Here is a 20,937-nt window from a genome sequence, read left to right on the forward strand (position 1 = left end):
TGTGTGTGTGTGTGTGTGTATAAATGACCATGTTCCAAATGAAATAGACTGGAATATAAATAAGCCTGAATCCTTTAACAAAACAAGATGCCTGTGTAACTTCACTGTGTTCGGTTACGAAAATTAAATAAAGAGCTGAATGTTTGGCAGCTGAGTTTATTTGCAGTTACGAAACGTCCTTCATTACAACCAAAGATCCTTAATAAGTTTGAGTGATTTATAAAGAACAACACTATAAACAGCATGCCTGCAATGTTATTTAACCCTGTTTGGTCCTATTGTTGACCAAATGGGCTGATGAACCACTGATAGCATTAATCAAAGGATTCATTAGCATTTTACTATTGAGACTTGCCATCGAGGACACCTAAGTCATGCCTTTTTTTTAGGAATTTGAATCTGAACTTGTTGGTTTGAGCAAACAGAAGAGGATGTGAAAGAGTAATTTTATATGCAACTTTACATTTTTTTAGACCACATATATAACAGTAGATACAATAAACATATAAAGAAACAAATAAAATATAAAATAAACATGACTAAAGTACAGCCATGCTGACCATGTTCTGTGAAGCTGTATTCAGGCATAACGTTAGCATGCTAGTATGCTAACAGGCTGATGTTTAACATGTGGGCCATGGTTTTTGCTCTGTAAAGTGCTGTTATTTGCAAACTGGCAGCAGAAATAAAAGCTGAGGCTCATGGGTTAGATTTGGGCTTAATACAAAGTGTTGGACAAACTGAAATCTGGACCTGATGATGGTGTTTGATGAAAAGTCAGCAGATCAGCAAAGTTATTGTAATTCGCCCTGAGGAGAACATGCTTATCTGAACCAAAGGTCATGACCATCCATCCAACAGGCCCAACTACTGAGAGATTTCCAACTGGATGAAAGTAACTGACAGATATATGTTCGTAAAGCCTAGTGTGGCAAAATAAATAAATAAATAATTTGATAATTTACACAGTATAACTTAACCCTTAACTGCACATATAAATAAATAATGAAAAGTCTCTACTATTTATGCACTGACAGTGTAAAAATACAACAAAACATTATAGGTATCATAAAAGTAGATTTTATGGCAGAGCTGTTGTATTGGTTTGCATTAGATTGACCAGATGTGCCTAATAAAGTGGCCAATCGAGTGTATGTGCCTGTATTTATGCACCAGCCTGTCTATATTAGTCTACTCATTTTATCACTAGCCTGCTGTACACCAGTTTACCACAGTTTTACATTAGATTTCATTTTATTTAGTTTTATAAAGCCAATATTGTTTTTTTTTTCTTCTATATTTAATCTTTTGCACTGTTTAAATTCTCTCTTAATTTCACATATTTACTTTGACTCTTAGGTCATTTTCTTAAGACTAGAAAAAGAATTTCACTGCCGCTGACTGTTTCGCTGTAATTGTGCATACGACAAATAAATAAGGGATAAACTTTGGTTAATCAGTAAGTTTGTAGGCCATGTGTACTAGAAAACTTCTAGCTTGTGTTAAAAAAAGACAACGTTAAAGTTTAAGGTCTGTGTTAATCTAGTCCTCAGACCGTCTCAATGGCTGCCTCAGGCAGTGTTGTCACAGACAGCGCGCATGGTGTGACAGCCTCTGAGCTTTATGATTGGTTGAAGTTCAGAAAGGCTACAGCTCTAGAATTCCCTACAGTCACTAGCTTGACCAATAAGCGTGAGGCTTTGGCGTGCGGTCACGCCCCCTTAGGGATTTTAGCCAATGAGTGTGGTCTTAACCTATCACGGTGAAGAGGTGATCAGGAGTTGGGATGTAGTGTTGAAATAATCGATACGGAGTTTAGAGGTGGTGCAGCTCAAATCTGTAGCAGTTACTTTGAGAGCGTGCAGACGTGGATGTGATCAGAAACGATGGATCCGCTGTTGTATTTAGCTGGTGTGGTCGTCCTGTTCCTTCTGTGGATCAGAGTCAAAGGTCTAGATTACGTGATCGTTCACCAGAGGTGGATATTTGTGTGTCTGTTCCTGCTGCCGCTCTCCGTCATATTCGACGTGTATTATTATGTGCGCGCGTGGCTCATTTTCAAGATGTGCTCCGCGCCCAAACTGCACGACCAGCGCGTGCGAGACATCCAGCGACAGGTGAGCCTCCATCATCTGACGGTGCCTGCGTGCACAGGTGTGTGCAGTCTGATGCCCCGAGGAGCTTGATTCAAAAGCGTTAAGCTCCGCTGGTTAGATGTAAGTTTAACGTTTTAAAGAAGGGGATTGGTCCTTGGTCTCCCAGATCTGAACAAGCCAAGGATCTATTTCTGTTAAGTACTCAAATATATATGAGCTGTATGTGCAGATCCACATCTGCCTCATCCAGGATAATGACCAGTCCCGTATCATAGCTGACAAACACTTCCAGTGTTCTGTTACTGTTTCCATATTCCCTGAAGCTGCACAATATCAGTCTTATATATCCTGACACTTGCAGAAATATCACATCCATTGTTAAGTTTAGTGTGTTATTCACGTGGTTAATAGCCTGCATGGTACCTGCATGGTGAGTAGAATGAGCTAACTATATTGCATGTGTTTTGCAAGGGATCATGGGTAGTGAAAACCTCCCATTGGCTGCTTGTGTTTCAGATGAGATAGTGATGATGTGTTTAGAAGCACATTCTGATAAAAGAATGAAAACGTCGGTGGTATTGCTTCATCTCACTTGAACAGTTGTTACATAAGGGTTTTATATTTGCTTACTTATTTACCTGGTTTTCATGCAAGTGGAGAATAAATCCGTTATTACATCATCGTTGCTGCTCCTATAAAACGTAGTCTTGATGTGTAACTTTCAGTGCTAATTAAAAGCCCATCTAATTAGTTGGATTTGGAATAACTGGTTCTGCGAATATATGTTCAGTGTAACTCAGCGCAGCCAAGCAGCTGCTCTCCAAAAAAGTTCAGGTATAAATAAATTTGTTAAATAAACCAGTGAAATGATCATATCTGCAAATGCCCTTGACCTGCAAGGTTGTCCTCAGCCAGCCTTGAAGGTGGCTGAGTAAACAGGTAAACAGTCAGGTATGTCCTGGTGCGGATAACAAACCTGTTCGTCTCTGTGTCGCGTATTCTGGCACATTTCAGGTGCGTGAGTGGAGGAAGGAGGGCAGCAAGACCTACATGTGCACGGGTCGACCCGGCTGGCTCACTGTATCTCTCAGAGTGGGGAAATACAAGAAAACCCACAAGAACATCATGATCAATATGATGGACATTCTGGAGGTGGACACAAAGAGGCAGGTAGGAGGATTCAGCAGACACACGATGGGTTCCCGAGTGGTTCGCAAATTTGTGAAATGTCTAAAAATAAGTAGTGTTTCCATCGTCTTAGACATTCGATTCCAGCCGGTTTGACTCACAGACGACATATTTCTGCTCAGACGTTTTCAGATGGCATCCTGGGATTTAAAAACCCGAAGGGAACCATTAATGCTATGAATTACACCTGTGTGTTACCTGCTGTGACCTGTCAAATGTCTGCTGTGTAAAAAGATCTATTCAAATAACACAAGCCTTTCAGAGGGTCATCTGAAAGGTGATTCCCTTTCTGTCCATCTTGCATCTTATTTTAAACCAATACTGGTGTCTTTCTTTCTCTTTGGATGACGGTGTCTGTTGGTCGACCCGTCGGCCCAGACAGGAATATCTCGGCAAGTATCAGATGGATTATCATGAAATTTAGTGCAGATATCTGTGGTGCCCGAAGGATTAATTCTACCCCCTGACATTTCATATGACAAGTCAAAGTTTTCACTTATCCTGTGAAATATGTTAACATCTACAAACCCAATTGCAAAAAAGTTAGGACGCAGAGAGACAGAGAGAGGCAGGGAGAGAGAGGAATTGTGTCAGTAAACACACTAAATATATGATGACTTTCCTTTCGTCTTCTTAATTTATCCAGCTCTTTGCTTTATGACTGAACACCTGCAAACACATCTACCTGTTACCTGTTCTGTTAACCAATAGAGCCTGGCTGGATTTTGTAATGTCAGTGATTAGATGGACCTTTACTCACAGTGATCTTTGTTCTTTTAGGTGGTGAGAGTTGAGCCGCTGGCCAACATGGGTCAGGTGACCGCTCTCCTCAACTCTATTGGCTGGACACTGCCAGTGCTTCCCGAGCTGGATGACCTCACTGTGGGTATGTTGTCTGTGTTGCCGTGGAATACTTTCTGAGAGGCATCAGCTGTGGCTCTCGTGCTTCTAGAAGCAGAGAAGGTGCAGTGATGATTTCCACGGCTCGCTGAGTGATGTAGATCCTCCATCTCCTGCGTCAGTCACTGTATCCTGTTCAGAGCCTCAGCGACTTCCGTAATTGTGTTAGAGGATTGATGTTGTAGCTCAAAAGGTGAAACTGGGAGGAAATGGCTGCAGTGTTGGAGGCACCCCTGGATCGGGTTTCATAATGGATTTCCTGATGCTATAAACTGCGCTTCAACAATCTAATGTTTTCCCATCAGGCCGCGGTACATTCATTTATCCTCATGTCCGTGCAGGCACATACATACTCACAGCTGCTTGCTGCTTGTGTGTTTGCCCGCTGTTGGTCTCACCTGGAAAGATATTGAACTACTAAGAAGAAATGTTTCATTGTCTCTCTCAGGTGGTTTGGTGATGGGCACAGGCATCGAGTCTTCCTCTCACATTTATGGGCTGTTTCAGCACATCTGTGTCGCATATGAGCTGGTTCTAGCTGATGGCAGCTTGGTACGCTGCACTGAGGTGAGTACAGAGTGTGTGTGTGTGTGTGTGTGTGTGTGTGTGTGTGTGTGTGCGCGTGTGTGTGTGATCTCCAGGGTGTATCATGCCTGTATCATGCAGTGAGATTAGTGGGTTAGCACGGCATCTTTAGGGTTGACTCTGGTTTCCAGGATCACAGACTTGGTGCACATTAACAGGGATCACCATGGTAACATCACCATCACCACACCATCTTTTCCTTTCTGTCTTGACAACAGAAATTCTTGCGTTACTGTTTGTTCATTGTGGCAAAAAAAAAACACCAAAATGTAATTTTCCATATGCACTCTAAACTACTTAAAAACAAGCAGAGCTTTCTACTGACGTTAGCATGATTTCTTTTTTTGCCAAAAGGAGGGGAGAGACACTCACCTGTCAGCAAACAGCGAACAGTACACAACCTCCCCCTTTTCTGACCCCACCTCCCCCACTAATAACGTTTGAATAGTCCCAACAGAGCCAGACTAAGCTGAAGTGGTGATACAGACCCAGGAGTTGCAGTGTGGTGTGTAACAGCAGCATGTAAACAAAAAGAGCAGTCCTCTTGTGGAGAAGATGAATGGTCCATGTCTAAGACCAGAAGGCTGAGACCACGTTCATCAGCGCCAGCGCGCCATACGTCCGTGCACAGTTTGTTCTTGTTCAAAGTTTGCATTTCTGCCATGCAGGAGGAGAACTCGGACCTGTTCCACGCCGTGCCGTGGTCCTGTGGAACTCTGGGGTTCCTGGTCGCAGCCGAGATCAAGATCGTCCCCGCTAAAGCCTGGGTGAAGCTGCACTACGAGCCGGTGAGAGGACTGGAGAACATCTGCAAGCGCTTCACTGAAGCATCAGAGAACAAGCAGAACACATTTGTCGAGGGCATCCAGTACAGCCTGGACACCGCTGTCATCATGACGGGAACCATGACTGACCACGCCGAGCCTGATAAGGTAAAAAGTTTGTGAGTATGTGACTTGTTTCCACACGTTTTATCACATTTAACCTCCTTTTTCCTCTTTGATTAGATTAATAGAATTGGCCTGCACTTTCAACCCTGGTTCTTCAAACACGTGGAGGGCTACCTGAAGGGCGACCAGACTGGAGTTGAATACATCCCTCTGAGACAGTACTATCATAGACACACACGCAGCATCTTCTGGGAGCTGCAGGTACTCACTAAACACACACACACCAAGGCTGCTTCCGTTACTTTAAAGGACTGCATGCATCTGCCACATTTTAGCTCGTCATCATCTTATCAACTCCTCGCTCACGTCTCTTTATTACACACTAATGCTCTGTCTCTGTCACACACACACCTTTTGTACTCTCACATAAACACACACACACACCATTAGCCATTAGTGAGAAGGGCTTGGCATCCTTTGTTTTCTGTAACAGTAAATGGTGTGATGAATTATGCATGGTATTGGTTTGACAGGCATCTACAGGAGCTGGCTTTGGCCTTTTGGGGGCTCTCGGGTTTTGAAGACGGTGCAGAGGAAAGTCAGACAGAAATAGGGCTGACTGATGCTTTGATTAAATCGTTAATCGACAGTTTGTGGCATCATTGCTTTGTTGGACATGAAGCATGCAGTGCTAGTTGGATGGTTGTTGCTGCCCTCTGGTGGAAAATAAGAGGAATGCAAGTGGACTGCGTTTAATCAATACTGAATATTTGATGCTGGAATTCAAATATCACTGTGTTTACGGCATAAAATAATTTTACTCTGAAAACCATCTAACTTGATTTACACACATTTTCAGTTTTATATTTGAATTTTTATAACATTTTTTGACATTGCGCCACTTGAAGGAGGCAAATTCAAACCACATTTATTCCGATCGATGGTTTTCAAAGTAAAATATATCAATACTACACATCGAATTCAGTGGTATTTCAATTTTAACATTAAGTAGTGATTTATTTTCATGTTCATGTAATCAATTTCTGATAAAATTCAAACTAATATTTTCCAACATGACATCTTGAAAGTACTTCTGATGTCCCTCCTGCCGTCAAAAGAAGATCCAGCCTTTTAACCTGTGTGTATATGCCTCTGGGTGTATTTCTGTGCTTTCTCCAGGATATTATTCCCTTCGGCAACAACCCGGTGTTTCGCTGGCTTTTTGGCTGGATGGTCCCTCCTAAGATCTCACTGCTGAAGCTCACCCAGGGAGAGACCATCAGACGGCTTTATGAACAGCACCACGTGGTCCAGGACATGCTGGTCCCCATGAAGCACCTGCAGGCCGCCATCACGCGCTTCCACCAGGACATCGACGTAAGACTCAGATGTTAATGAAGATGCTGAACACTCGTCGTTTATGGTATGTACTCCTGCTTGAACCCCTGCGTGTCTTGTGTTATTTCAGGTTTACCCTCTGTGGCTGTGCCCGTTCCTGTTGCAGCCTGGCAGAGGGATGGTCCACCCCAAAGGGCAAGAGGAGGAGTTGTATGTGGATATTGGGGCTTATGGAGAGCCCAAAGTCAAACACTTTGAAGCTAAAGCATCAACGCGTCAGCTGGAGAAGTTTGTTAGAGATGTGCACGGGTAAGTCTCAGATCATACATGAAATTGAGCATCGGTACCTAAAATGATGTGACAAAACATGCACACACTGGAGCATTTAAAACATTTACATTCACACTGCATCTACTGCACATGTGCCGTCCGCCTCCTGCAGGTTCCAGATGCTGTATGCAGATGTGTACATGGACCGAGAGGAGTTTTGGGAGATGTTTGATGGACAGCTGTATCACAGACTGAGAGAGGAGCTAGGCTGTAAGGAGGCCTTTCCCGAGGTTTACGACAAAATCTGTAAATCCGCCCGACACTGACTCCCCTGATCACTGGCGCCTGACCTCAGACCCCTGTGTCTCAGAGGCGTCTGTCTGCAGCTCACACTTTGTGACAGCTTCTAGTTTGGGGACATTTCAACAAAAACAAAAAACTGTTTTACTCAAAGATGCATCTCAGAATTTTTAAGATGGAATACAGCTTTGCACACACTAATACAAGATAAAATATGTTATTTTTGGCAACCACACTGTGTCTTAAGAGGCCCTTTTATCAATGTGAACAGGAGCGTAAGTATTGTAATGGTTTGAAGTCATGAATGTATTCTCGTCTCCGTCTGTCTGTACACAGTTATCTTATTTGTACATTCGAGCTCTGATTTCGTGGACTGCTTGACTCAACCATATGTCACACATATGGTTTATTTTACTTGCAGAAAACATACTAAACTTTTTATTTCTTCCTTTTTTAAAATGTGTACATATGTCAGGCAACTTTTCCCTGTTTAACTACCTTATCCGGTGCTGCGTATTAACAGGTCAGCCTTAACTACAGCTGCCACAGTGCCATACACTTGCCAAACATGGTCCCCTAATCAGCATCATACACATTTTTTAAAAAAGATGTTTTTGTGCTGAATCTAAAATATGTATTGTAACTTATAGGCAACTATTTTGATATCAAAATCAGATCATCTCACCGGGCCTGTGTAAGGGTTTAACAAATAAAAAAAAAATCTTTTCTGCAATAAATATAATTTGCATTCTTTTTTACATGAAGATGGTACGGTAGCTGGAAATAAACAGTCAAATCTGTGTTTGCTCTGAACAGATTCATTTAACTTTATTTGAATAACAGCACAGGTCAAACCTGATCTTCTGTCTCCTTTGTTTGGCCTCTTGTATCCTTCAGCTCCTTGTTTTAATCTGCTGGCATATTGTGAAAGCAAACAAATGTGCTTTTAACAATAATTTCACTTTATTTAAATAACTGCACAGTGTAAATATTAGTTTCTTTTGCTTTATGAAGGCCATATGCAAACAAACCAGTGACTAAGCAGTCTTGTGATCTAGTTTTTAATTAGACTTAAAAATATACCTGGTCTGCTGTCTACCTGTCAGCCTACATACAACCCCCCCTTGAGCTTAAGAGTCTTTTATGTATTTGCGTATACTTTCTACATGCAGACAGCTTTCCACCACAGCTGCCTGTGTTTTACTACAGTCTGGAGGTGGGTGTACCTGTGAGCCGCGCTGTCAGCTGTTTGGGGGCTTTTTCCCTTTCCGTGCTGGTTCCGCCCTCTTCTTTTTTCCACTGAGTTATGTTAGCAGTGCGGCTAACTACCACCAGCAGGTGAGTTAACTGTCAGAGCCGAAGACTTCTGCTTCAAGCTGCCCGGAGATAGTAGCAACAGGTAGGCTGTACTTGGAGTCCTTACACTTAAAGTTGCGGTATTGACTCTGTGTTTTCTCTTAACATTACAAAGGTTGCAGAGTTAAAGGAGAGTGAACTGCAGCTACAGTAATAGTGAAGCTAGCTTAACTGTTCCACATTTAACTTTAGCTAACGCTAGCTGCTAGTCAGTGTAGTTTTACTCTTTGCTAAACTAGCGTTAGCTCACAAGAAAAGATGGCGTTAGTTTTCCAAATAAGTTTTTTTTGTAAAGGTGACTTTGGAAATTTGTTGCCGCCCCGTCAGCCGTAAGCAGCTGTCGGGTTTTGCTGAAACGGTTCAGAAATGCTGTTCGTTTGTAGCCTGCAGACTTTGCGTTTTAGCTGCTGTAGTTAGCTGAAATTAGCCATGCGACCGGTGAGTATTATAGTGGGACGTGCACGCCTGCAGTTTTATTTTCGTTCTGCACACCGATAAGGTCAAAAGGGCAACCCTGTTCCCTTGACAACAATGCGGAAGTTTATAGACCGTTTGGGGTACACGATGTTCCACACGGATTTCAGCATTGACAGAAACACAGCAGTAACCTGTTGGACGTTTTATTTACTTGGGGAGCTGGATAAGCTGTCCCTGTCCCTGTTCCTGTAATAACAGGTGTGTTCTTATCTAAAGGTGTGGTTTTGGTCTGCAGCAATGGCCTGCAGCGACTGGAGTGAAACATTCTATCTCACTTGCACTTTAACCCACTTTGAGCTTTACCCACCTCATTTTGGCACATTGTTTAAGTTCACAGAGGCTCTGAGCATTGCTGGCCTTTCCAGGCGGGGCAGTTTTGGAAATTACAGTGGAGGCCGGACTGGAGAAGAGAGAGGCTGAGGAGGAAGCATGTCCACCGACCAGGAGCCCACGTTCACAGTGAAGCTGCTGCAGCTGCTGCTGCTCTCCACCTACTGGGGAATGCAGATTTGGGTCACTTTCATTTCAAGTTGGTATCAAGCGTGCATGCGTGCACACACACAAACACACACACGCACACACACTGGATAAAAGCATACTAACAGGTTAGAAACATAAGTGAGGGAATGTGGAGGGAAAGAAAAGGAGAAGCTGGTAACTCATTTAGATGCAGAATGTGTTTTGGACACAACATGCAACAAGGTGTTATTTAAAGGTGGTCTCAAACCACCTGAGTGGTGCACATTCATCTCATGTAATCTGTGTCCAGATTTTTCGTGGTCACCTTTACGCCTATATCCGGACTGTGACAAGCTTTTGTTTTGGTTGAGTCGCAAAATTTAAAACAATCCGGGGTGTGTAGAGCTATACAATTCACATTACCACCTGTGTGCTTTGCAGCATAGTTATATATATATATAACTGAAAATGACCCCCTTGACATTGCTGCCAGTATTCAAACATGAACCTTATGTTTTTGCCATGCTGCTATTGTGTTGTATACGTTTTTTTTAACAGTCTAATTTAAACCAAAGAGCACAGAAGTAACATAGAGCATGTCTTAAACAGTTGGATTGATGTGTCTAAAACTGTCGAGTTGGACATTGATGAATGAATTAAAGAACATAAAAGCCAGGAGGTCCCCTGTAGTGCTGATGAGTCGTTCTGATTTCTGCACAGGCTTTGTGATGGACAACCACCTGAACAGACACACTTACGGGTTCATCCAGAGTCGTCTTGTCCCGTTCTATCTCCACCTGGGTTCAGCCTGTGCCTTCTTTAACCTCACCATCTACGCCGTGTACCATCCCAGCGACATGCTGGATGACAGAGAGGCCTTTCAGGTGCGTTGTTTGTTCCACATCATCGCATTGCGTGAAACTCATTTTTGTGTAGTCCTTTTAATCTCGGCCTCTACCCTCTCCACCAGATCTTCATCTTCTTTGTGTCTGTGACGGTAGCGGCCGTGAACGCCCAGTGGTTTGGCCAGATGACATCGGAGATCATGGCAGACATGCACCTTATCGAGCAGTCGTGTGGATTAGGTCAGGATATCGGCCTGTCGTCGAACCGCGAAGCTTACGCCAAACTGTGCGAGACAGACGTCAAATACAGACACCTCAGTGGTCGTCTGTGGCTGTACAGACTGCTATCCTCCCTCTGTAACCTCTGCTGCATTGGCTGCAACTTCTACAGCCTCTGCTACATGGCCGAGAACCTTGTCACACTTTAAAACTGATGCACAGCAGCTGGACTGTGAAATTGTTGAAAAATAGTCACTCCCACACCTTACAGATTTAGAAAGTCCTATTTTTTTTTGTATCAAAGCAGTAATTTATGTATTTAATACATGCAGTCTTTCTCTGCCTCATTCGTTATGAGGTAGAAAGTCAGGTAAGCCTTGTTGTTCTTGTGCCTTGGGGAATAACGAAAGCCTTCGAGCTCTGCTGAGGCTTCAGTCTTTTGTTGGTCTCGAGACAAGCAGGGTCACTGAAGCTGCATTTCTCTCCTGAAGTTTGTAGGGAGATGAGTCAGTTCCTGCGATGAGTTATGCCTCACCTTTCACCTAGTGAGGCTGAGGCTGGTGGCACCCTTGAGAGTTCCCTTTACCATTACACTATGGCACCTCTCAGGAACGCAAAACATGAGCGATGTTTCTAACAGCTTTGTACGGGACAGATTAACAGAAAATAGTCCCAGTGCACTGCACCTTTTTTATACCAAATATAAGCAACAGGCATTTTTTTAAGGGAACTGCTCTCATGCTGCTCAGTCCTGCTCTTCCTGTTTGGGTGTAGTTTTAATACCTTGTGCGCAGTTTAGTGTCACAGGTTTGTCTGACTTATAAAGAGCACCTTTGCTGCTTTCTGCTAGTATGAAAAACACTTTTACTACATGGTATCCAATCAGTACTGTTTTTAGCCCATTTAAAACACCCTGGCACCAGGGATTTGATCGTTATATTGGAATTAGAATTTATTGGTGTTTGTAAGCAGGCCCAGTGTATTGATCTGCAGTTGTTATAAGATTTGTTCTTGGTTCTTGAACTGGTAGACCCTTTGCTGTTCTTCAGGAAGACACTATTGCTACTTTGTCAATGAGCATGGACCTGTCAACATTGTTAGTTTTCTTACTCTACTTCACGTGTAGTAAATTCTCTATTGGTCTCCTATTGGAAGACCTGAACGACATCTCAGCAGTCAGCCCTTTCACTGGTCATACCAGTATGACCGCCACGAACATTGTTACCTTACAGTGTGCCTCAGATGAGAATTAGTCTGTTGCCTGAGTTACTCACTTGTGTTTCTGCTCTGTTCTATAATGCCTCTGTGTACCGTATGTCTGAATGTGTTAAAATACGATGGTGTGGCTTTTGGGAAGCTGTACAGCCGTGATTGGAATTGAAGCCAAATCATTTTTGAGCTGTACTCGCACTAGAGTTGTGCTCTGTGCAACACAGTTCTCAGGTGTCAGAGCTTTTTTTAGTCATAGTTTGAATATATTTGCGCTGTTCTTTATTTCACACGTCAAGCAAAAAGGATGTTGTCGGTTCTATATTGTCAAGTTTTTTTTGCACATGTTGAAATTATGTTAACAAACCTCTTCTGCTGTGATGGCCCCTCCTCTTCGTAACTGTTTGGTGAAACCTTTCTCTCAATGTGTTTCTTCTTTTTCCTGTTCCTCTAGTTTCTGTTTGCATTAGTCTGCAATACACGTCCATTAAACCAAAGTAAAAAATTGCATCAGCACCAACAGTACTTCAGTTATCAGGGCCGAGGCAGCAGAGTTGTTTCTGAAACTCCTTTTTTTATTGTTCTGACTGGACTGATGAAGGTACTTATTATATGCCTGTCACTGGCAAACACAATGCATTATTACTTGGTAGTTGTTTTATAGTGAACACGTCCTTTATGTGGTGTTGCCTGTTGGCTTGGCCAGTTTAAATTAATATAAAATTTGATTTATTTCGAGACACTTTTGTGCATAAATATTAAAGCTATATTAGGATGTGAAATTTTAAAATAACTTTTTCATGAATTAGTAGGTATTTATGCCAGTTTCTGATATGTTTGAGATAATGGGTTGTGTCTGTTGATGTGGCTTTTGTAATACTGAATGTAAGTCGCCTGAAGACCATTGAGGTCAGAGGTCATGAGCTGTTTATGGTAGTGGGTTTGTATCAAAGATGTTTTGACATATATGGTCTTTTTTTGTATTAAAATACCTAATCTCTCAGTTGTGTGCTTCATCTCCAGATTAATCTGTAATTTTTGCTCAGGAAGTGCAGGCAAAGCTCAATACAGAATCAGTGAGTATTACAAGAGTGACCCTTTTTGTCATCTCTATTCTTCAGTAAACTGGATGTAAAAGGAGCAAATAACCAAGCTTGAAGTTGTGATTAATACCTGGAAGTCTCTTAGTGTTTTACATGTATTTTGAGTGAGCACGGTATGATTTGAAGCCCTTTATACAGTGCTCAGTGTGTGTATGTAGACTCCCAGAGTGACATGAAAAAAGACATCCTTTCATATGGTGTGTTCTGTGAGTTATTGCAGGTAAAGTGGCCAAAAAAATCAGCTATGTGTCGGGTCTGAAAATGTTTAACGTGGATTTTGGTGACGCCTAGTGGTGGTTTTAAGAAAATGTCTGATTTTTGCCAGATGAGACAGAAGGGGGAACCAAATAACATGCAAGAGCTTCAGTGTCAGAACTGTGTTGAATGATCCAGCCTTGAGCGACATTAGACTATTTAAAAAAAGGAACTACAAATTACTTCTCATTTCGATGAGACTCAGGTTGGATATTACATTAAAAAAAAGAGTAACTTCTTGATCTTGGATAAATAGTTTTATAATCGCATCCTCTGCAGATGGTTAGCACCAGAGTTTGTTCCCTGTAAACAAGACTTTAAAATAGCTTGATTTGAATAACAAAACTCAAGGAATACATCGTGTCAAGAGGTTTGTTTTTAATGTAAAAATACATCATTGCTACAAATGGTTACTGTGTTTGAGATGAGATCAGCATCAACAATGCACAAGCCAGTCCACCTACAAAATGAATATTAGTCTAAAAAAGTAATAAATATATAATGATAGGATAAAAATGTAAAAAAAAAAAGTCAACACTTGTACCTGACTATTAAAGGTTTAGAAAACCATTTTCTCTTGTAACACTTAAAAAACCTGAAACGTACATTTCAGGAAAGTACAGTAATCTCAATCTCAATGAATGCAACAGGAAGTGAGGCCACTCATTTCACCCTTTTTGCAGATGCTACCTCAGTTAAAAGTGCGATAATGTGAAAAAAAACAAATGGATCCCCTTGTACAAACAACAAACCATAAGTACTGTTTGTTAATTCTGCATAGAGAGAACCAGTTACAGCCTTGGAAAGTCCACAACAACCGTTCTGTAATACTGAGGGAGCAACATGTAAACTGTAATCTTAAATTATCTCCCAAACGGAGGCAGCAAACAGTATTTAAAGCCACAATCCTTGATGGGAACTGATAGCCTACTGCCCATCCACTTTGGTTGTTTGAGGGATGAGGTTAGATGACTGTCATTACCGTTTGTCTGGAACAAGCTTTTAACAGTATATGCACAAACATCAAAAGAAGTGTACTGAAAGACTGAAACAACAGATAACGAGTGTCAGTGCATCTCACTGTGCTTAGAAGGCATCTAAAGTTACATTCCTTGTAAACAGCAAACCAGAAAAGGCAATAAAAAATAAGGATTGTGCCTTTAAAATAACCATTACTAAATATTCCCACGATTCATCCGTACACACCCATGCTTGAAACAGTCGTCCCAGCTGCTCACTCCTGTGTTCAGGAAACATTACGTCATCCCAACATTTAACTTTAACGTTCTTTTTGTCTACATTTTAGGAAATGTAATATAAATAATACTGGTTCCATGTTTCCCTTCTTCTCAAAGCTCACATGTACGGTATCAAAATAGAAATATTTAAAAAGAAAACACCATCGAAAAATCCACCCACAGTCCCTCTGGGGGGTTCGTAACCATGGCAGCGGCAAGAGAGTCATGGTGACGGCTCCATTTCCACAACACAGAAAGGGAACACCATTCCCATTATTCCACTGCTAAAATACTCCATAAATAAAAGTCGTACTAAAAATAGAGTTTTCCCGTTCATCAGTATAAAAATGATAAAATCCAGTGTCTCTGTCATACAACCACCTTGCCCTTGATGTCCAGCTTGGCGCCTTCGCTTGCTTTGTTGGACTGCTCCTCTGTGAGGGTGATGTAGGAGTACACCAGGCTGCCTGCAATACTGCAACAACAAGGACAGCAACCATGTAAAAGTATACAAACATTTCCCACCTGCACAGCAACACCAAACACAGCAAAATACACGTTCATGTTTGAATTTATTCTAACCATCCAGTGAGACAGCAGCACAACGCAGTGTTTAGTGAGGAGACCTATTTGTAAAACTTGGAACAATTAAGAAACTGGTTTTCAGTATATTGGCTTTGGAGTCATGTTTAAGAGGCTATAAATCAAAATTCATCCAATAGTTGAAGGCAAAATGAGAGTTTAAAATCATGTTGACATTTGTGTCAATCAGCGCATCAGTGGACATGTTGCAGCAGGTCAGCAGTCATAACATTCATCATGTTTCTCAACAAGATCCAGCAGGCACATTTAAATTCCTGCAGCTGATTGTCCCGCTAGTATCGGTGACATCTGTGTCAGCACCGACTTCTCCTTTTGCGCAACATACACGATTTAGTTTGCATCTGTTTACAGCCAGAAACAAGAATAAGCTTGAAGCTAATGAGCTACATGCTAACCATGGAAAAGCATGGGATGTATGGCATATAATGAGCTCTGTGAAAAACAAAAAGTTCCCCAGAGAGGGCTTAGCACAGCTGAGGCCCAGTTTTGATTGGTTTAACATATTCCTTTTATTAAGACCCTGTGACTACAGGGCATTAGGGAATAGCATGGTAGGATAAACAACATGGGGACTATATCATTATCTTCCAGTACTTTACTTGATCTGCTCCTGTTCACTGTGTTTGCCTTTCCTCCTCTTTTCGTCTTACCCTCTCTCACTCCCTCAGCTCCATTCTTAAATACTTCAGATGCAAGAAAGATTAAATGCATATCTTATTATCTGACATCTGCTCGTGGCACCTCTGCTCTCCTCTCCTCTGATCTTCACTCCTTTCATCTCTTGTCCCCTTCACCTGCTTTCTCCACAAGTCTTCACATCTCATTCCTTTTCTCTCTGACCTATAGATGGCGATATTTCCCCAATAATAGAACTATTGCTCATCATCTGGGAACCATGAATCAAGAAGATCTCAAAATATTTCAAAGAATAAGTGAAAACTTTGACCTGCTGGTGGCACTAGATAAAAAGTCAGAGGACCACCAGAGTCAAGAACCATGAACTTCTGTAGAAAATGTCATGGAAATCCATCCAATAGCTGTTGAGATATTTCAGTCAGTGCGACATTTCAAACCATACAGCAAAGCTGCTAGCGTGACTAAAGACAGCACGATATGATAATGTGGTATTTAAAGTTCCCTCTCATGTTTCTGTGTAACTGACTCAATCATTTTTGTGGCCATACAATGCAAAACTTATGTGCTGGAATACTAGATGGGGGAGAATTTGTGCTGGGGAAAGAATTCTGCATAGGACCACAAAGCAGCTTGGGTTGGTCCTGGGTGTGGTTAACAAAAAAAGGCAGCTAAATATATGAGCATACATTAGAAAATAAACCTGTTTCATACCTGATATTCAAACCTATGAAGTTGGTCCAAGAGAAAATGTAGTCTCCACTGAACACCATGCCAATGTATGTCACCAGGACATTCTGCAAAATGGTAAAAATATTAATCAAGCTGAGTTTTTTGTGTTTTAGTGTGTTGCTTTACATGAATCCGGAGCCTACCTTTATGCAGCCCACAATCGTAGTTGTTAATGCAGAGTTGTATTGTGTACACAGCACAGTGGAGTACATCAGAACAAACCTGAAAAACAATGTTATCATATTACAAATGAATCAAGGCTTGTGCCAGCACAAAGTCAGATTTCACAACGTTAATGCAACATGGCAGACAAAGGGTGATTGTGAGCTTCGAGCGATGGCCTAGTATCTCGACTTCAGCCACTGATATCATAGCAATACCACAGAAATGTGGTGTAATCCAGATGTTCAATTCTGGCACAAAACACAATCCTGCCTGCTTGTGCTTGCACGCTCGTCACACATAAGCTTTGGCCTGTATTCTTACCCCATGATGCAAGAGAGGATGAACTGGGTGAGGAAAAACACATCTGACCAGCCATCATACTCCACTGCCTGAGAAGAGAAGCACAGCATTAGAAACAACCAAACTCTGCTAGTGAAAATGCCCACATAGACATAAATCAGATGTAAAGCTAGACTGGTAGGCAATGGTGTATGTAAAATGATCTGAATTCAAAAACTTGAGTCATTCCTTATGGACATGTCTGGTCTGGCATTCAGTGGAAGAAAGGAAAGAAAGATGAACCACAGAGCTGCTGATCAAGTTTTAGGGAGCTGAGAGCAATGACACAACTAACACTTATATACTTACAAATTCAACACTGAGTTTCCAATAGCTTTAAAAGGTAGCAGTCTGTATCTCCCCTGAGGTTACTCAGTCAAGAGAGGCTGTGGGCGCTGCTGTAATAAGTCTACTAGGTGCATAATAGCTGCTTTGTGCCTTTCTGGCTGCTGGGCCCCAGCTGGGCAAACCAGAAGGTCTCTGCCAACACTCACCAACAAACAGGCAGCTCATATTTACGGCACACACACCCATGCGCACACGTATGCACACTCACTGCAGTCTAAGATTAAACCTTGCAATAGCTGAGCAGCACCAACACCAAAAACTAATTACAAAGACTTAACTGGACGGTTTTAACCACATGTACATTTCACCATTGAATAAAACCTCAATGAATAAAGCTGTGTGGAGGTTTGAATGAAGGAGCTGCTTACCTTCTGCATGTCTCCAGTCACATGCGCCAACAGTAGAGTGGGAATGATCATAAATAATGCGTTATAATACAACAATCCATATTTCCCCAACTCCTGTGAGACAGAGCATAGAAACGGATGGGCACAGAGCAACAGGAACAAGAAAAATACGCAGAGCCAGAACAGAGAGGGTTATTCACAAGTCTTTCAGTACATTCCTCACTAACTAGCATACAGATGTCATGCATGGCCAGCCCACTGCACTAGAACCTCTTGCTTGCATTTGTCTGATTCTGTTTCGTGTGGCTCCATCTTTCACTCCCTCACAATATCACTCATGCACACACACACCTCTCTGTCTAGTTTAGCATTAGCAGCCAGTGCACTACAGACATCACAGACTAAATCTGGATCCAGTTCTGCCCCCGCTGTAATGTGAGAGCTGAGCAGTCTGCTCATGTAACATAAAAAAAGGCTAAAACAAGCTCCATGGCAGTTGTAACGCCACAGTAATTAACCTGACTGTTAAAAAACATGCACAGTAAAGAGTACCATGGCAGAACTTTTACACACAAACAATACTTTCTCTGCAAAAACAGATTCACACAGTGACAATTACAGTGAATCAACTTAGCAGTAAAAAGAACTCATGATGTTTGTTTACACTGAGCTCCTTCAAGCCAGACGCTGAAGGACAGTTTGGGTTCTCTGAATTCACAGACATCAGCTCAATGCCAAAAACAGCTCCAACCCAACAATGCTTACTATTCATCAGATGGAACTGCCACATACCTTTGCATCTAATTTTTGTTTCACATAGGCTCCGTTGGCTGCAGTCAGCACGTCGTTCAGCAGAATGAACACGTAGCCTTGCAGGTCAAAGGACAAGTCGGCACTATGAACGTAAATCAGAAAAAATAAAAGAAAGTGTTGAGGGGGTAAAAAAGTGTTCTATTGCTATTGACGTAGCTTTGGGCATGCTCTGTTTTAGAAGGAGTCTTTTAACTACAACATGTGTCTAATGACCCTGAAGACAATATAACTTAATTGAGGACATATATCAGGGCTGGACAACCCTTTGTAGTGAAGGTAAATCTGGTGTGGTTAAAAGCCGGGACACCTGGATGTAGCAGAACTTACCTCGCGGCTATAAACGCCCCGAGGATCATTGTAAATACTGTCAGCTGGACTGCCCTGGAGAATTTCTTCCTGCCAAAGGTCAAAGACAGTAGAGCCATGAAATTCAATCTGGCTGCTTAGAGCTGTAAATAAAAGCCACCAATGCAGCACAAAGAGAACAGCTTGGTGTCGCACGGAGTAAAAAGACCAGCACATGACTGAGAGAAGTGGGTTATCTCTCATGTGCAATCTTACTTGAGCAGAAGTCCCTCAGCCAGCATTGTGAATAAGATGGAGAACCTCCTGAGGACAGTAAACATCGGCAAACTGGCGGAGGAGGACAAAAATTACTTTAACTTGGCCAAACATCAACAGCCATGCCCAGTGAGCTCATTATGGCCCTGAATCAACTTAGTCCAGAGATGAGGACTTACTTGAGCCTTTTGGTTCCAAACAGACCAGTGATTTGATTTCCCACATAAAGGAGAGGTAGAGGAAACGTCTGTAAAAAAAAAAAAAAACACATAAACATACATATGTGGACATTTTGGAAAGGCTGACTCGATTATGGTGAACTGCAGATCATTTTAGAGAGACAGACAGCAGGTCTCACCTTGCGAGGTATGCTCTCATCACAGTCTGGGAAGCTGATCACCCTCGCAGCCTTGCCCACCCACAGCACAACCACTGTGGCCAACATCTGCACACACATTCAATAGAAATTTACCTGCTTTCACACAGCGATGTGTTTGGAAGATCGTTGCATAAAGAGGGAAAGCCGTTCAACTTACTTGTCCGATCCCGACACATATTGAAGAAGGGAACCTGGAACAGCAGAGTTAAGTCCCCGTTAGTCCCTATGAACGCTGCAGTTTACTGAAGCTAATCGTATTTAACACCGGTATGCTAAAACATAGCTTCCTTGAAAGCTACCATAAGTGAAGCTTTCCTATTTCACTGTGTACCACAAGGTTACCGTCGCTAGCCAAAAGTTGCCGCTAGCTAATAAGCTCCACCGTGCTCGCTCCGCTATCAAGCCAACACAGCTTCCAGTTGCTAGGTTAGCTAACATGGTAGCGTTTCAACAAGCGTTATTACCGTCACGGAAAACGTTACCTGTAGTTCGTGAGGACACTTTTGTTCACCACGACGATGAGAAACGAGCTCAGTCCGTAAAACCCAGCGGCAAACAGCTTCACGAACAGTGTTAGAGGTTTGTCCGCCATCCCCAACAAGTTCTCATTCCTCTGTGAGTGTCGGCTCTTCCCCTGCCATCACTTCACTGGCTCACCCACCACCACCGCCACACACACATACACGCACACGCGCGCGCTCACACACACACACACGCACACAACCCGGGGACGTCGACGTTTCACAACTTCCGCCTCAAGTCTGAACGTCAGGGACCCTCCGGCCAAATTTACTGTGGCTACTTCTCTGACATTAACAGCAAAGTGCGGTTTATCGGCATAGCTAACGCGAGAGGTCACAAAAGAGGTGGTGCTCACACAAGGAGCTGAAAATGTTAACTACTCGTGCCATTTTTTTTATACGTGGGGGTTAGAAACTTGAAGCACGATCTGGATGGAGAAATTACTGTTCCCCCATACCTGTTTTTAGTCCATGCATGTATTAGATTGACAACAGCAGCACTTCCTGTTTTTAATCTAACATGTGATCTGTACAATCCAATCACAAGTTGTGAGGTACATTCATTCATTAGTTGCAGCATTTTCAGAGTTACAGTCCGTTGATCGGATATGTACTATTTGTTGTACACTATGTGCTATGTACAATACTATACTGTATTATATTGTATTGTATGTTATATTGCTGTATTATACTAGAAATTTTATACCATACTTCTACATTTCACCTCATATTTTATATTCATACTATACCATATTATACATCTACATC

The 20,937-nt window shown here is 42.2% G+C and overlaps 3 protein-coding genes across 3 annotated transcripts; 2 read left to right on the forward strand and 1 right to left on the reverse strand.

Moving 5' to 3' along the window:
* Positions 1–1,801: 1,801 nt before the first annotated feature.
* dhcr24 (24-dehydrocholesterol reductase) lies at positions 1,802–8,291 on the forward strand. The gene is made up of 9 exons (XM_041935848.1): positions 1,802–2,117; positions 3,111–3,266; positions 4,065–4,170; positions 4,633–4,751; positions 5,438–5,701; positions 5,777–5,920; positions 6,839–7,036; positions 7,128–7,306; positions 7,440–8,291. Exons 1-9 carry the CDS (start codon positions 1,887–1,889, stop codon positions 7,591–7,593), a joined length of 1,551 nt encoding a protein of 516 aa, XP_041791782.1. The 5' UTR covers positions 1,802–1,886; the 3' UTR covers positions 7,594–8,291.
* Positions 8,292–8,874: 583 nt separating this feature from the next.
* si:ch211-121a2.4 (transmembrane protein 205) lies at positions 8,875–13,135 on the forward strand. Its single transcript, XM_041935513.1, has 4 exons — positions 8,875–8,966; positions 9,731–9,929; positions 10,580–10,743; positions 10,830–13,135. The coding sequence occupies exons 2-4, from the start codon at positions 9,830–9,832 to the stop codon at positions 11,130–11,132; spliced, it is 567 nt and encodes a 188-aa protein (XP_041791447.1). The 5' UTR covers positions 8,875–8,966; positions 9,731–9,829; the 3' UTR covers positions 11,133–13,135.
* Positions 13,136–13,848: 713 nt separating this feature from the next.
* On the reverse strand, positions 13,849–20,290 carry LOC121605102 (UDP-N-acetylglucosamine/UDP-glucose/GDP-mannose transporter-like). Its single transcript, XM_041934879.1, has 12 exons — positions 20,131–20,290; positions 19,806–19,839; positions 19,628–19,714; positions 19,449–19,516; positions 19,270–19,341; positions 19,036–19,104; positions 18,688–18,790; positions 17,917–18,009; positions 17,183–17,250; positions 16,840–16,918; positions 16,679–16,761; positions 13,849–15,203 (listed from the first exon to the last, which is right to left on the reverse strand). Exons 1-12 carry the CDS (start codon positions 20,238–20,240, stop codon positions 15,098–15,100), a joined length of 972 nt encoding a protein of 323 aa, XP_041790813.1. The 5' UTR covers positions 20,241–20,290; the 3' UTR covers positions 13,849–15,097.
* Between the last annotated feature and the right edge of the window lie 647 nt (positions 20,291–20,937).

Source organism: Chelmon rostratus, chromosome 4, assembly GCF_017976325.1.
Source record: "Chelmon rostratus isolate fCheRos1 chromosome 4, fCheRos1.pri, whole genome shotgun sequence".
Lineage (NCBI taxonomy): Eukaryota > Metazoa > Chordata > Actinopteri > Chaetodontiformes > Chaetodontidae > Chelmon > Chelmon rostratus.

Coding starts and splice junctions, on each gene's coding strand:
- LOC121605102 (XM_041934879.1), bottom strand. CDS start 20,240: ATGGCGGACAAACCTCTAACACTGTTCGTGAAGCTGTTTGCCGCTGGG. Junction 18,010..18,687: donor AACAAAAATTAGATGCAAAG/GTATGTGGCAGT, acceptor TCTGTCTCACAG/GAGTTGGGGAAATATGGATT. Junction 16,762..16,839: donor CGATTGTGGGCTGCATAAAG/GTAGGCTCCGGA, acceptor ACCATTTTGCAG/AATGTCCTGGTGACATACAT.
- dhcr24 (XM_041935848.1), top strand. CDS start 1,887: ATGGATCCGCTGTTGTATTTAGCTGGTGTGGTCGTCCTGTTCCTTCTG. Junction 2,118..3,110: donor TGCGAGACATCCAGCGACAG/GTGAGCCTCCAT, acceptor GGCACATTTCAG/GTGCGTGAGTGGAGGAAGGA. Junction 4,752..5,437: donor GCTTGGTACGCTGCACTGAG/GTGAGTACAGAG, acceptor TCTGCCATGCAG/GAGGAGAACTCGGACCTGTT.
- si:ch211-121a2.4 (XM_041935513.1), top strand. CDS start 9,830: ATGTCCACCGACCAGGAGCCCACGTTCACAGTGAAGCTGCTGCAGCTG. Junction 9,930..10,579: donor TTGGGTCACTTTCATTTCAA/GTTGGTATCAAG, acceptor ATTTCTGCACAG/GCTTTGTGATGGACAACCAC. Junction 10,744..10,829: donor ATGACAGAGAGGCCTTTCAG/GTGCGTTGTTTG, acceptor CCTCTCCACCAG/ATCTTCATCTTCTTTGTGTC.